Source organism: Geotrypetes seraphini, chromosome 6, assembly GCF_902459505.1.
Source record: "Geotrypetes seraphini chromosome 6, aGeoSer1.1, whole genome shotgun sequence".
Lineage (NCBI taxonomy): Eukaryota > Metazoa > Chordata > Amphibia > Gymnophiona > Dermophiidae > Geotrypetes > Geotrypetes seraphini.
The window spans coordinates 129,551,875-129,568,619 of NC_047089.1; the positions used below are offsets into that span (position 1 = coordinate 129,551,875).

Below are 16,745 nucleotides of genomic sequence, written 5' to 3' on the forward strand. Positions count from 1 at the left end.
GCTGCCTTACTGAATCGCAGTGCTGGTAAGTAAGGAGAGTTGCTGGGAGGGGAGAAAGCTGCTGGCATGGTGGAAAAAAAAAGGGACAGCTGCTACTGGACCTGGAGAAGGAGAAGGAGAGATGCTGCTGGGAGGGGGAGGGAAAGGAGTCTGGGAAGCTGCTGGGTAAGGGGGAAAAAAGGGACAGCTGATACTGGACCTGGAGAGGGAGAAGGAGAGATGCTGCTGGGAGGGGAGGAGGGAAAGGAGTCTGGGAAGCTGCTGGGCAAGGGGGGAAAAGGGACAGCTGCTACTGGACCTGGAGGGAGGGAGAAGGAGAGATGCTGCTGGGAGGGGAGGAGGGAAAGGAAAAGGAAGAGAGTTACTGCTGGACAGGGGGAGGAGGGAAGGGAGAAGAAAAAAGGAATGAAACAGCTTGCAGGGAGATTAGAGGAGGGGAAGGGGAGAGATAGGAATGAGATGGGAAGGGAGGGTCAGCAGAGAAATTGAGAGGGACAAAGATGCTAGATCTGGTGTAGGAGAGATAAAAATGAAGAGAGCAGTGAAGCTGGAGTGAATCGTGTAAAAAGGAGAGAGACAAATACCATATGGAAGGGGGAGAAGTCAGACAGTAGATGGAAGGGGCAGATGCTAGATTGAAGAGACAGAGAGGGCAGACGCTGGAAGGAAGAGAGTGAAAAGAAGATGAAAGCAGAAACCAGAGACAACAAAAGGTAGAAACAAATAATTTTATTTCTATTTTGTGATTAGAATATATCAGATTTGAAATATATATCTGCTAGAGACATAACTGGGGACTGCAGTATTCTGTTAGCATGATATTTCTATGAACTTGGCTTGTTCAGTTTTCTTGATAGTAGAGGGGATATATGTGAAGGGGAGGGGAGACAGGGGTTTTGTTGGTCCGTGCTCTGTATATTTGTATTTATAAAATCACAATTGTTCAGAATATTGTTTCTTTTTATACTTTAATAAAATACGTTCAATATAAAATCATAATTGCGGCTTGTGCAGATGGGATCAGATGGTTTGCGGGGACCGAGCTCACGGAAATGGAGCGTAAATGGGGGTTTTAAATTTTAGTCCTATTAATTTGCCGGTCCACAAAATAATTCTTTTATTTCTGCCGGTCCACGGGTGTAAAAAGGTTGAAGAACACTGTCATACCCCATTCAACCCACACTAAAACTTCTGGGAGTAATAATTGACAGAGGCTGTACCATGCAACCACAAATCAACAAAGTAATAAAAGCATCGTTCGTGACCATGAGAAATCTAAGACAAATCCGAAAATTCTTTGACAGGAAACAGTTCCTACTTTTGGTACAATCTCTTATCCTTGGACTAATAGAGTACTGCAACATACTATACCTCCCATGCCCAGCGACCATGATAAAACAATAAAAAATACAGCCCTAAGACTCATCTACTCACTGAAAAAATATGACCATATCACAGAAGCATACCATGACTCACACTGGCTTTCAATACAAGCAAGAGTACACTTCAAATTCTACTGCCTACTTTTCAAGGCTATTAACGGAGAAAGCCCAACCTACTGGAATAACCGACTAACTCAGTCCTCCTCAACCAGGCACAGGAGAACCCACTCACTATTCACACACCCATCATCCAAAAATGTCAAACGAAAAAAACTGTATGATAACCTAATAGCCTGCCAAGCAGCTAAACTGGACAGACAAATTACCATTCTATTGTCATCGACCACAGACTACAAAACCTTCAAGAAAGATACTAAAACCATACTCATCAAAAAATACATAAAACCCATCTAGCACTGCCAGTCCTACCCAAACCCCACCTACCCTCTCTATACCCTTAATATACTCTAATGTGCTTCTAACTACCCAACGAATTCTAAAATGCCTCTAATTACCCATTTTATCACCCTAAGATCTCGACAACTCTTTGGTAATTCTTATTACCCAACATTTATCACCTTAAGATCTCGACAACTATTTGGTACTTCTTAAGTAACTATTATAACATCTCTTATGCTATTCCTGTAAACTTTTATGTAATTCTTGATAACTGTGATGTAATCCGCCTTGAACCGTAAGGCATTGGCGGAATAGAAATCACTAATGTAATGTATTTAGCATGCATTCAGATTTTCCGGACACTCGCATATAACGGACACCCCCTCCCTTCGAGCAGTCCGTTAAATCCAGTCTGGCTGGATGCTTAATGTATGTGAATTCTGTGCAGGAGCATTTAGGATCTATCTGCATCAACATTCCAGATTCAGATTGATATAATGTCCCATAGGCCTCTGCTGACTTGGTTAGGCCAACAAAAATGCTGACAGCTAGCAATGTAAGGCTGGGCTGACAACATCGATATTTGAACATTTCTTAAGAAAGAACTGAATATTTCATGGGGTGTCCTAATTTTTTCACATAACTGTATATTTTGTTATGCTTTATTATGTATACCCTGTTATGTTTTATTATGTATGTAAATTTGTAACCCATTCTGAGTTCTCCTGGGAGGACTGGATATAAATTTAAATAAATAAGGGCTCCTGCTATGTTCCAGCACTTGGCAGACTACTTTTAAGGCCCCAAGGATGTCGTGCATCAGCATACATAGACATTGTGATATACAGTACAGACTGGCGGACACACTTGACCCAAGTTCAAGATGACCTGTTGAGTTTGCGGGAAGCTGTTTTGATGGTTAATCTGAAGATGTGTATTCTGGGAGAACAAGAGGTTCAATATCCACAGATGTAAGAAGTGAAGGCAATTACCCAAGTCCCTGTTTCTCACTTGAAGTATGTGCTTTACTGGGTTTGGTCAGATTATCACCAATGATTCACACCAAATTTTGCAGAAAGGCAGAGTCATTGGCCCACTTCTACAGGAAGGTAGCACCAGGTAAGGTTATCTAGTGCAAAGTTTTAAAGAAGCACATAATTTAAAGAGGACATAATTTGAGGTTGAGGGGTGGTAGATTCAGGGGCAATGTTAGGAAATTCTACTTTACGGAGAGGGTAGTGGATGCCTGGAATGCGCTCCCGAGAGAGGTGGTGGAGAGTAAAACTGTGACTGAGTTCAAAGAAGCGTGGGATGAACACAGAAGATTTAGAATCAGAAAATAATATTAAATATTGAACTAGGCCAGTTACTGGGCAGACTTGCATGGTCTGTGTCTGTGTATGGCCGTTTGGTGGAGGATGGGCAGGGGAGGGCTTCAATGGCTGGGAGGGTGTAGATGGGCTGGAGTAAGTCTTAACAGAGATTTTGGCAGTTGGAACCCAAGCACAGTACCGGGTAAAGCTTTGGATTCTTGCCCAGAAATAGCTAAGAAGAAAAAAAAAAAAAAAATTTAAATTGAATCAGGTTGGGCAGACTGGATGGACCATTCGGGTCTTTATCTGCCGTCATCTACTATGTATGTTACTATGTAAACTAGTCTTGATTAGTCCTGACTTTAATCAGCCATTCATTATTTACTCTGGCATTTTGAAGGTAAGCCTAAATCCAGACCTGCCTCAATGACTAGATGAGACTGTAGCTTTAATTAATCAGAAGTTTCTTCCATGTGAAAGATTATGCAATGATTGAAATGACAGCACCAGCTCTAAAATGGCAATGCCTATCAAGTTTCAAGTTTATTAAAAATCTTTTTAAACCGCTTAATCATTATTCTAAGCGGTGTACACTCTAAAATTATTTAAATACATGTTAAAAAAGGGATACTAGGTAAAAACCAAGGCCCTGATTCTCTAAAAGTGCGTCCCGATTTTAGGCAGCTGTAGGCGTCCTACAGCTGTCTAATCAGCCAATCGGGATGCACGTTTTTAAAAAAAAAAATGCTCCCCAGGCAGGCCGCCTATATTGAAGGCGAGGCTCGCAAGACACCTAGGCCCTGATTCTGTATAGGACGCCCGGGAGAGGCGTCCTATTCAGAATTGGCCTAAACTAAACCCCGATTCTGTAACCGGCGTCCATGTTACAGACGCGGGTTAGAGAATCGGGTTAGATTAGACACGGCCCGCTACACTTATCGCGGCAAGGGATCTCTCTGCCGCTATAAGTATAGCGGGCCGTGGCCCCCTGACCGATCACTGGCAGGAGGGTGCCCAAACCCTCCTGCCCGAAGACGCACCCCCCTCCCCGACACTACTGACCGCCCCCCCCGACACTACCGACCGCCCCCCCCGACATTACCGATCCCCCCCCCGACAATATCGGTCGCTGGCAGGAGGGTGCCCAATCCCTCCTGCCCGAAGACGCACCCCCCCCGGCGCTAACAACCCCCACTCCACCAAACCTGTTCTTACAGATGGGTCTTGCACGTCGAGCAAGCAGGCACGCCTCGTCGAAATGAGGCGGGCCCGCCCCTTCCCGGCCCATCCCGCCGAAGCCTAAGGCCTGATTGGCCCAGGCTCTAGAAGCCTGGACCAATCAGGCCTTAGGAATAGCGGGTCCGCCCATCCCTACTAAGTCTAAGGTCTGATTGGCCAATCAGGCCTTAGATTAAGTGGGGATGGGCGGACCCGCTATGCCTAAGGCCTGATTGGTCCAGGCTTCTAGAGCCTGGGCCAATCAGGCCTTAGGCTTCGGCGGGATGGGCCGGGAAGGGGCGGGCCCGCCTCATTTCGACGAGGCGTGCCTGCTTGCTCGACGTGCAAGACCCATCTGTAAGAACAGGTTTGGTGGAGTGGGGGTTGTTAGCGCCGGGGGGGGGTGCGTCTTCGGGCAGGAGGGATTGGGCACCCTCCTGCCAGCGACCGATATTGTCGGGGGGGGATTGGTAATGTCGGGGGGGGGGGCGGTCGGTAGTGTCGGGGGGGGGGGCGGTCGGTAGTGTCGGGGAGGGGGGCGCGTCTTCGGGCAGGAGGGTTTGGGCACCCTCCTGCCAGTGATCGGTCAGGGGCCACGGCCCGCTATACTTATAGCGGCAGAGAGATCCCTTGCCGCGATAAGTATAGCGGCCGCGTCTACTTACAATGTAGACCAGCATTTTGCTGGCCTACATTTTTAAGCTTCTCATCTGCTAGGGAGACGCGTAGGGCCGCCTAGGTTCAGCCTAAGGCCCGCCTAAGGCCCTTAGACGAGCTTAGGCATCTTGCAGGTCTCCCTAGGCTCCCGGAGGCGCCTTCAGTCCTGCCTGGGGAGCATTTTTTTTTTTTTTTAAAACGTGCATCCCGATTGGCTGATTAGACAGCTGTAGGATGTCTACAGCTGCCTAAAATCGGGACGCACTTTTAGAGAATCAGGGCCCAAGTGTCATAACAAAACACTGATAAACATATGGACTTAATTCAAACAATAGGGGAGTGGGGAAGAACTACAATCGTGAAAGAAAAGAGCAACATAAAAGGAAAATACAATAGGTTAGGGGAAGAATTATCAATTTAATCTAAAATTTAATCTAAAATGTCCTTAAAAGGACAGTTTTTATCCAAAGGCGTCCTGGAACAAGAATGTTTTTAGTTTTGTTTTAAATTGTTTTAGATTGGACTCATTGCGCAAATAAGTGGGCAATGAATTCCAGAGAGTAGGGGCAGTGACAGCAAAATTATTGGAGCGCAACATGTTCATCAATTTTAAAGATGATATAACAAGAAGATTCTGAGATGTCCCTCAAGTGGCCAGCATAAGAGCATCCAATCAAAAAGGATTCAAACAATTGTAAGACCTTCCCTTCTAAACCACAAGCTTCCAAATGAATAAGTAAAATCTTCATGATCAACCAAATCAAATGCAGACACAAGATCTAGAGATACAGTTAGAACAATCAGACCACTATCCAAGATGGCATAAATTTCACTCGGTAAAGCTGCAAGGACTGTTTCAGTACTAAAGCCATGTTGAAGTCCTGCTTCCTTTGAATGTAAAATATTCCCCTCCCAAAAAAACCCCCCCAAACTCATTCCATTGAGAGAGAACTAACTTCTCAGTTGCTAGGTTATGAAGTTTTTACCTGGGTTTGCAAAGTTTATGTTCTCAGAGAAAGTTGTTTTGCACTGTATTGAGATGTATGTTTTGATTCTGTTACAGGATGCAGCATCTTTGGGATCTCAAAAAGGTGGAATTACAAAACAGGGTTGGCTGTACAAGGGCAATATGAACAGTGCCATCAGTGTAACAATGCGGGTAAGCCACTTCAGAGCCTTATCCTTGAAGGAATGTAATAATGGATTACAATTGCAGCTTTCCCTTCATGATATTCACAAATTGCAAATACGGTCCCCCATCCCATATTTCAAGCTCCAACACCTAAGAATTTCATCGCACAGTGCAGTTAATTTCATTGAATATAAATTTTGAAATTGAGGTTTAACTAAATATTTGACTTCAGATTCTGTGTGAAGCTAGGTATGAAATATTAGGTTTATATGGGTTTGTATGTTGCCTTTTCAGAAGTTCCATCCACTTGCTGCTTGATTTCGCTGTTTTTTGAATATTTTATCGGCGCCTCCCTCCCCACCTCTCATATACATATATTCATATATTTGACCATGTCACACTGCTTCTTATAGAACTACACTGGCTACTGATAGAAAAGCGAATAGTTTAGTATTCGAAATACTATATTGTGACACCCCTAATAACTTCCCCAGATTTACTGAACTATTAGGTAGTTATGTTACATATACAGAGGAGTTCGTATGTAAGCTCTTGGTTCCCATTATCCACAAATTGTCAGAAGGGTGTCCCTTTAAGATTTTGAACTCCCCTTCTGCAATGCAGAACAGCTCCATCTTCAGTTAGTACCAAAGCAGTTGAACTCCACTGAAACAAGAAACGAGAAGGAGGGGCACAGGGAGTTTCTCCAGCAACAAACCATTCTATTTTGCTCTGTAACTTATGAAGTAGAACTGGGTTGTTTAGAAGTTTTTCCATGCCTTTATTGTCACATGGCTCTTCTGTGTCTGGCTTTAGAATCCCTGACGGGGTCAGGAGGTAGGAGTGGTGGCAAATAACTATGATGATCCCTTAGTGTGTTGCCATTTCAAATCAGCTTTTATTTCACATGTAATTTCTGATGACTTCTCTATGTTGAAGCTCATTACCTAGCAGCTCTCCACCTCTGTGCTCCGTTATGTGTGGCACTAATGCACAGACGACCTTTTTCCTGCTTATCCAGACATTACCCTGAAAGCTCTCTAAAGGTGGTCAGAGCTATGTCTAGGTTCTATCCTATGGCTCCAAACTTCCAGCAACTGTTTGTACAACAGGTGGATTCTGCAGTAGCACAAGTGACCAAGCACACCTCCCTGCCTAGTGAGAGTTGTGATGCTCAAGGACGCACAGGACCATAAAGTGGACATGGTCCTTAAAAGACAGTTTAAAGCACTGTTCTTCAACTGCCGGTCTGCAAGAAATTTCTGCCGGTCCATGCAGGGCCGGCAATATTAAGGTGACCATAGGTCCCGTTTTCAGACCTCCTATCCCGTTGTCCCCATACACAGCTTCGGGACGCCGAAATGTCCCGTTATCAGGGACAGCGTCCCGAAGCTGTGCTCGGGGACAACGGGACAGGCGATCATTTCCTGTCGTGCAAAAAAAAAAGCCTTCCTCCTTCCTTTCACCCGGTCCGCTGCTATCTTACCGCCCTGCTGCTGCTGCTAAAGCCGACAGGAAGTCTTCTTTCTGACGTCAATTCTGATGTTGGAGAGGATGTTCTGGGCCAGCCAATCATCGGAAAGAAGACTTTGTGTCAGCTTTAGCAGTAGCAGCAGCAAGGCTGTAAGATAGCAGCGGACCGGGAAAAGGAAGGAGGGAGGCCTTTTTTTTGAGTGCGGCAGGGAGGGAAGGAGGTTGGCAGGCTGGCTTTGGCCAGGGAGGTAGACAGGTAGGCAGGCTGGCTTCGGGAGTGGGGGTGGGACAAAGTCTGGAAGGCAGTGAGAGGGACATAGGAAGGAGGCACTGGGGGCACTAAAGACAGGAAGGGGCACTGGGGGCACTAAAGACAGGAAGGGGCACTAAGGACATGGGAAGGAGGCACTGGGGGCACTAAAGACATGGGAAGGAGGCACTGGGGGCACTGAACACATGAGAAGGAGGCACTGGGGCACTAAAGACATGGGAAGGAGGCACTGGGGGCACTAAGGACATAGGAAGGGACACTAAGGACTTGGGAAGGAGGCACTGGGGGCACTAAGGACTTGGGAAGGAGGCACTGGGGGCACTAAAGACATGGGAAGGAGGCACTGGGGGCACTAAGGATATGGGAAGAGGCACTAAGGACATGGGAAGGAGGCACCGGGGCCACTAAGGACATAGGAAGGAAAGAGGGAGGGAATAGAAAGGGACAATTCTTGGTCCTGAGTACAGAAAGAAAGAAAGGATACATAGACAGAAGGAAACGCAACCAGAGACTCATGAAATCACCAGATAGCAAAGGTAGGAAAAATGATTTTATTTTCAATTTAGTGATCAAAACGTGTCAGTTTTGAGAATTTATATCTGCTGTCTATATTTTGCACTATTTGTCTATTTTTCTATAGTTACTGAGGTGACCGAGCTCACTGAGATGGGGCGGAAACGGGGTTTTTAAATTTTAGTTCTAGTAGTTTGCCGGTCCACAAAATAATTCTTATTTCTGCCGGTCCACGGGTGTAAAAAGGTTGAAAAACACTGGTTTAAAGTACTGGCTATGGGTATCAAAGCTACAGCAGCTGCCTCTTTGTGGCATAGGCCTGTCATTCCAGACTACAGACTAGTCTCCCAGAATGGGGGGACAGCTGATTAAGGAGAGAGTAGATTATGTGATTGATGCTCTTTGACTTATTCCATTTCTACCCACCAAATACTCTGGGTCAGAAAATGGGTGGGCGATTCAGCTTCCAAGGCCACTATCAGCAAATTACCCTTTCAAGGGGCAGACGCTTTTTGACAAAGGGCTGGATGACCTCGTGGCCAGTGTAACAATCGTCCTAAATCTCTCCTGGACAGTAGGGGTTGTTGTTCGTCCAGGGGCGGCAGAGGCAGTTTTTGTATCTCTAGGCGATTCTGCCAAATTTCCTCCAGTTACTCATCTTAGAGGCCCTTTCAGGGGTCCAAACAGAGAATGGCAATTACAGGCATCAGGTGGCTCATCCTCCAAACTGCAGCAATGATGCCAGGTGACTGCTTCTCCTCCTCATATTGGGCAACTGTTGGCTTTCTGGTAACAATGGGAACAGATTTCATCCGACCATTGGGTTCTGGACATTAATCTGGAGGGGCACAAGATGCTTTCTCGGCCCCCTCTGGATCTGTTCTTTGACTCCCCAGCTGGATGACCGGAGAAGGAGGCCAGAGTATGAGCAACAGTGCAATGACTCTTAGACGTTCATGCCATTGAACCAGTTCCCAAAAAAGAATCAGGCTTAGGCAGGTACACCTTATACTTTATAGTGTCCAAGAAAAGTGCAGAAGATTGGGGTCCCATTCTAGATTTATTCAGTAAACAAGGTGTTGAAAGTCTCCTGCTTTTGCATGAAGACGGACTGCTCCATAGCGGTGGCGGCTCCAGGAGAATTTCTTGCCACTCTGGATCTAACGGAGGCATATCTTCATATCCCTATCTTCTCATATCACAGGAAATATCTGAGATTACATGTTTTCAGCGTCACTTCCAGTTTGTAGCATTTCCTTTTGGTTTGGCCATGGCTCCCTGCACCTTTATCAAGGTGATGGTGGTTGTAGCAGTGCATCTTACCTAGATGATTGGCTGATCAGGACCCCCTCTCTAGAGGACGATGAGAACACCGTTCAGGTGGTGAGCCTCCTCCAGAGCCTGGGTTAGTCAACTTCCGAAAGAGTCACTTTCAACTGATTCAGTGCTTGGAATATTTGGGAGTACATGCCGCAGGGCCGTGTTTTTCTTTAAGAGTTTCACAAACAAGCTCAGAAAGCAGATTGTGGAGATTTTGGCTCTTCTGAGCCCCACAGCCTGGCATTACCTGCAGGTGCTGGGCTTGATGGTTGTCTCCCTGGAAGTACCCTGGGCGTGAGCTCATATGTGCCTTCTTAAGTACTTCTTAAGTCCATGTGATCTCTGCAGCACCACTCCCTGCAGATGCAGCTCCCCTGGACTGCGGAGGGAAAGCACATCTTGCGTTGGTGGCTCCAGGGAAATGCCTTGTCGAGGGGTATGCCTCTCAGGATCGATTCATAGGTGACCCTCACAACCAATGTCAGCCTGAGTGACTGGGAAGGGGGGGCCCACTGCTGCGGTCGCCCACTCCAGGGCATGTGGTCCCTATTAGTCCATAAATCAACTGGAACTGAGAGCCACCTGATTGGCCTTGCAGGAGTTGCAATCTTCTCTGACAGAGAAGGCAGGGTATTTCAGACTATGCCACTGCAATGGCTTATGTGAACAGACAAGAAGGCACCAGAAGTGCTCCCCTATGCTTGGAGGCACAGATGTTATTCCAGTGGGTGAAAATTCACTTGCAAACTCTCTCAGCTGCCCATGTGTCAGGGGTAGAGAATGTTCAGGCAGACTTCCTCAGCAAACAGACTCTGGATCCGGGGGAGTGGGGTCTCTCCCAGAGAGCGTTTTCCTTTATTGTACAGAATTGGGGCAAACTGGACAGTTTGCTTCTACAGTCGAAGAGCTGAACAGGGAAGCATAGGGCTAGATGGCATGGTTCAGCCATGTCCCAAAGAGAAGCTTCTCTGTGTTCCCACCTTGGGCTATGGTGAGTTGGATCTTCTACAGAATAGTAAACCTGAGGGTTGGTGATTCTGTTGGCTCTGGACTGGCCCCGCAGGCCTTTGGGGATCTGGTGCATCTGCAAAGAGGCAGGTGCCTGAAGCTGCTGGTTCATCTGGGGCTCCGCAGTCAAAGCCCAGTCTCTGTGGAGAAGCCAGAGCGCTTTGGTCTTAAGGTATGGCCCTTGAGCACACAGCTCTGCTTCAGAAGGGTTACTCGAAGGCTGTCATTACAACTCTTCTTAGAGCAAAGAAGCCTGCAGTGTTTGTGACTTACACTAAGACCTGGAAGACCTGCGCATAGGAGCAGGTGGAGCCGAGAGGGTTTCCATTGTGGTGGTCCTTGCATTCCTGCAAGCCGGTCTTCAAAAAGGCCTGGCACAAAAATAACTTTTCAATTTCAAGTCCTGGAACCTGCTTGCATTACTTGGACAGGTTCCCCACAGTTCTGTGATTATGGAAATTCAGAAGCAGTGATTCTTAACTCTTCTGTTACCCTTAATTACATCAGAAGCAGTGATTCCTGATCCTTCTGGTATTCTTAATTCAATCAGAGGCAGTAATTCTTAACTCTTCTGGTATTCTTAGTTTTGTGAGGCAACACCACCTTATCAGAAACAGCATTTTTACTTTCCCCAAACTTTACTCTGTAATCATGCTCTCAAACAAGCATGCCTCCTCAGGTTCCATTTCAACATCATTTGTAAGCATTTCTTCTGGCATTTCTGTATCCAATTAATTATTACCTTCAGAAGAATGATTAGAAGTTTCAGTCCTGAGGTTTGCTCCTTGCTTTCTGTGGGGAATGCTGGTTTCTGTGTTCTGAATCCTAGCTGGCACAGGCAGTGGCGTACTTAGCATGTGTGACACCCGGAGCCCATCATTTTTTGGCACCCCCCATCTTTACGAAAAACATGATTTTTAGTAACAAGCCACACGTCACACATGAGTACCTAGGAAAAGGCAGCATCTTACATACTGCAGTGAGAAGTACAACAGCAATACACCCATTGTAAAACTAAACAAGCCAGACTAGTATAGATCAATCCTGAAGTCAATCCTAATTGAAAACCATGTCTTTCGAACACACAGAACACAGAAAACATCTTCGCCTAGTATGGAATGTCATCACAAACTAACCCCTTCCCCTTTTACAAAACTGTAGTGTAGATTTTAGCCATGGTGGTAACAGCTTTGGCGCTCATAGAGTTCTGAGCATCAGCTGCTACCACCACGGCTGGCGCTAAAAAACGCTCCACAGTTTTGTAAAAGGTGGGATAAAATAGAAATACATAGACAAAGGTTAAATTGAACCAGCAAGAAGTTGGACTCTGCATACAATGCAACACCATGTCTCCTAAAGCAATAAATAAATAGAAAATTTTTGTTCTACCTTTGTCTTCTCTGGTTTCTGCTTTCCTCATCTTCTTGTTACTCTCTTCCTTCCATCCACTGTCTGCCATCTCTCTGCCCCTATATGGCATCGTCTCTCCTTCTATGCCCCTTCTAGAAACTGTATGCCTCCACCTTCCATCTCTCCTTTCACCCCCATTGGTCTGGTATCTGTCTTCTCTCTTTCCCCCTACTCTGGCATCTCTCTCTCCGCTCCCTTCCTCCTGTTCTTCCCTGGTCTTCCTTCTCAATTTATTTTCTGCCTCTGTCTAAATTCTTTTTTATTATTCAGTCCTCAATTTCCCTCTTTCACTGTGTCTACCTATAGCTTGCCACCTCTTTCCCTCACCCCTTCCAGTAACTAACTCTATCCTCTTTCATCAATCCTTCATGTGCCCTTTTTTATTTCTCCTCCCCACTTCCTTCCAGCATCTGCTCCCCCTATCCCTCACACTTCCATTCAGCAGCTGTCCCTCCTCTGCCCCACACTTCCATTCAGTGTCTGTTTCCCTTTCTCTACCCCTTCCATTCACTGCCCTCTGTGCTCTTTCCATCCAGTGTCCACCCTCTCTCTTCCATATGGCATCTTCCCTTTTTCTATGCTCCTTCCATAAGCTATCTTTCCTTAGCAACAGCAGCAGATGAATCCAGAGACCAATGGGATAGCTCACATCTACCAGCAGGCGGAGATAGAGAAACTGATTAACAGGTGGTCCTATTGGCTGGCACTCCTCCTGTATCCCCAGTATTCTCTATCTCCCAGCAGGTGATGGTCGCTATTCAACTAGCTCCTGGAATCTGGCTGTGGCTGGGCCTTTATTTTCTCCTGTTGAGGCTTTCTCTTCAGTGAGCTGGATGATCTATCTCTCCTGTTGAGATCTTCTCTTCAGTGAGACAGGGGTGTCCAGCTGAACGGTGCCGGCTTTAGAGGTTACACTTGGGCCACCCCATGTCCCTGCCTCACCCTCCCTCCGATGATAGAGGGTCTGCCTTAGTCCCTATTTTTTTCTTCTTTCCCTTCAAAAAAAAAGGGGGACTTCACAGCTACTTTTTGCCCTGCTAGTGCTGAGCAGCCGACATTTGCCAGCACTACTACCAAGGTTGTGAGTATATGTTTACTTCACTTTGCATTTGAACTGCGGGGCTATTTTGTGCTGGTATGAACGCTGGTGGTTCCTTGTGGAGTGGTTCTTCTTTTCTGTTGTTATACGCTATTTGTTGTGGGGAGAGTACAAAAAAAAAAAAAAATTTTGGTTTTCTCCAGGGTGGCTTCGGTAATGGGCTACACTCGGTTTCGGGAGTAGGTGCCTTCCCACGCGGCAGCAGCGAGAGCTTCTCTTCTTGCCCGGGACATGGGAGCTGCAGTGTTTGTAGGTTCTGGGGCTGTCCCTTCTCGGAGTTGCCGCGGTCAGTGGGGGAGGCCATGTTTGGACGGCTCCCGGTGTTGACTTGGGGAGGTGCTTGATTGCATTACTCCCAGTGTGCCCGCGGGGAGGTGAGCTCGGCTCCGGGGTGTTCTTTGGTCATCGGCCAGGACCCGGGTCTCTGCTGAGCGCAAGAGACTCCCGCTGGTTCTCAACTGCTGTTGAGACCGAGCAACTTTGTTTCTTTTCCTCCCCGAGGTGAATTTTCAAATTTGGGCGATGCCAGTATGGGTGTCTGTTTCATTGCGGGCTCTGGGTCTGTATGCAGCGCTGTTCTAGGAGCCGGCATATTTTGGCGCGAAACTTCCCGCGCTTGGGTCTCCTACGTGAGCGGGACTGCCGCAGCATTCAGGGAGCTATTTTATACGGGTGCATTTATTAGCGTGTACTACGGCTTATCCTTTTCGGAGTGTGCTATGACGGGTCTGTTAAGACAGCCTTACCCTTTGTGGCGGTGCTCAAATTTGGGGTGTGTGTATGTTTTCCCCTTGCTTCCCTTGGCAGATAGGCTGCTAGTTTTCTTGGGTCTGTTATGTCTCAGGGGACTTCAAGAGAAAGATTCTGCCATGTGGGGTCACCTGCGCTTCATTTTTTCTATGTCATGGGTTGTCATTGGGCACCGGGCAGTGCCCGGAGAGTTCCCGTGTTTCCTACAGGTAGTTCATTGTCTCTTTCCGGGTCCATGCAAGGTGGATCTATGTAGGTTGGAGGTTTCTTTGATGTTTCTTCCGGTGTGTAGCGCTGCATGTGTCTGGTAGCGCTATTACCCTACTTCTTTAACATATTTTATCTGGTTTCCCAGTGAGGGGACTCTCTTGGGGCCTGTTATCTCTTCACTTCTTCCTGTGGGTATGGGTGTCTCCGAGGTCGGCAGGTCCTTAAGGCTTATGGCGTGCAGGTCACCTTCTGCTGCTGGCGCGTGCTAGGCAGTCCTCCTATCTTGCAGACTGGTCTCTGAGGTTGCTGCTGACTAGGGGCAAGTTTCCTCTTCTTCTGCATGCTTATGGTGCAAAACACTATATGCCTGTTGACTTCGTCCCTGAGGCTCTCTTTTGGCTTGGGAGCGTTGTCTGCTATACATCAAGGTGCAGATCGTTTTCTATTTAGAGGCGAATGCTCTTTATGGATTCCGCCTAGGGTGTCTTGCATTCCAGTGGCAGGCATGAAGTTGAGACTGTTTGCGGGCTTTCGCCAGGCCCCTTTTTACTTCGCCTGCTGGGGTCTTGTTGGGGAGAGTTTCTTTTCTGTCCTTTCAGCTCTCGACCAGCCCTTTTCTGATTTTCCTGCGCTTCACTTTGAAGGGGTTTTGACTTCCTCTTATTTCGCTTTAGGCGTCCTCGTGGAGGGGGGATTCTATGTTGTCGGGTCAAAGGCTTTGGCCATTCCTCAGGAGGTTTGCAACTTTGAATCCTCTTCTTCCTTTTTAGATTCTTTCTTGGGATCACAGGGTTTTGGGCTTCCATCGATTATGTTGGTACGAGAACCCCATTTGCGGGTAACTGGAACTTGGAGCCATAGTTTTAGTTCTTCCGGAGCTCACAGAAATTGTTCTGTTTAATTCATACTGCCCGGGGAGATGAAGTTGATCAACTTGGGACTTGGTTCTCATACTGGTCAATAGGTTTTTTTCAGAGTTAGACATTTCCGCCCTGAAACGGTGAGTTTATTTCCTATTCCTGGTGGCCACGGCATCAGCAGTGTCTCCACTTGTATGTTCTTGGGCAGCTCTCTTTGTTTTGGCGCATACCGTTTATCCTAGCCACGACTCCAAGAACTCTTTATGGGTTGCGGCCCTTAGGGGTGGCTTTTTGGCAAACAGGGGGTATTCAGGGGTTTGTTTCTTGGATGTCTGCTTCTTGGGCCATCTTGCCGCCAAATCAATTGGGCAGACGCCATCGGATGATTTACTTTCTTCATTTTATTTCAAAGATCTCTCTTACCTCTGCCATTTGTTGGAATGTCTGGCTGTGTTGTTAGCCAAGTGAGGGCACAGTGTGTTTCTTCACAGATACTAGGGGGGGACGGGTTACAGTCTCAGGTTCCCCTTCTTGTTTAGTCACCTAGATCTACGTTCTGCATTTCTATATAGGTGCTGGAATCTATAGTGGTGTCTCTTCTGTCCCCTTAGAATCGCCTTTGCATGGGCCTGCTGCTGCAGCCACTTTGGTTACGATGGTTTCATCTAATGGTGGTATTTACTAGGCTCCTCACACTTCGCTTTGCGTAGTTTGGGGGCTCAGCGAGATAGGTGTTTTCCATGTCCTGTTATGGTCTTTGCTGGTTTGTTACCTAGTAGCCCACCGTACCAAGCTGTCGGGTTCGGGGGCTCAGTTCTTTCAGGAGCTTCGGACCATTCTTCCGGAATGACGCTACAGGTCCTTTCAGTCAGTGTGATGATGGGGGTATTGCTCTACTGCTGGGGCAGTTTGTGCTATGCTCAGTTGGTGGGTAAGGTTGTGGTTCTACTTCAATGGGTGGACCCTCAACTTCCTCTTCTGTTGACAGATCATTTTATGGGTCAGGTAAGAAGTTTGGATAGACTTCTCTCCATGACATCTGAGCATGGCCCATTTCTTGTATGTAACAATGTCCAGCGCTGTGTACGCTCTAGCAAGTGTGCATGTTGGTCATAGTGAAATCTTCTACTTCCTGGATATTGAACATTTTGGCGCAGACGTTCCGGATCTTTTTCTGGAAGTGAGATCTCCTGGATCTAGTCCTCTTGGCCTTGTCTCGAAATTCTACGCTTCCAAGCTTCTTCGGCAGGCACAGGGAGTGGGAGTCAGAGGGGGTAGCAGCGTGATTTCTTTCTCGACTCTGATTTCTCTTTTTTCAGTGTTTTCCCCTGGCGGTTGATGGCTTGGATTTGTCATCTCCAACTCGCTTTCAGGGCACAGTATTTGTAGACTCTCTGGATTGGCTGCGCCATCCTTGCTATGCGGATCTGATGGGTCTTGCGACAGCCGTACTGTTGAGTTTTCTGGTATCTCCAGGTTTGCTCAATTAGGGTCCGATCAACTTGGATATTCGTACTACTTTGGTATTACGGCCTAGCTTTTGAAATGTCATGGCTGACATGTAAAGATTATGCGAAGCAGGTTGTTTTTTCTCTTATCTAGGCGATACAGATCTGTGGCTTCTGCTTCCTTTTGGAGGTTTTTTCCTTGGGTACTTCTCCACATTTGCACCCTTCCAGAGTTCTTTTTTGGCACGAGTGTATTGCCAAGGGCGTAGCGTTCAATCCCCT

The 16,745-nt window shown here is 46.9% G+C and overlaps 1 protein-coding gene across 4 annotated transcripts in view; it reads left to right on the plus strand.

Moving 5' to 3' along the window:
- The window catches only part of DOCK9 (dedicator of cytokinesis 9), a 1,074,749-nt gene that overhangs the window by 355,332 nt on the left and 702,672 nt on the right, over nucleotides 1-16,745 (plus strand). For all 4 annotated transcript variants that reach the window (XM_033947591.1, XM_033947593.1, XM_033947592.1 and 1 more), the window contains exon 6: nucleotides 6,033-6,128. In XM_033947591.1, coding sequence (XP_033803482.1) covers nucleotides 6,033-6,128 — 96 coding nt within the window. The remainder of the gene's footprint in view (nucleotides 1-6,032; nucleotides 6,129-16,745) is intronic.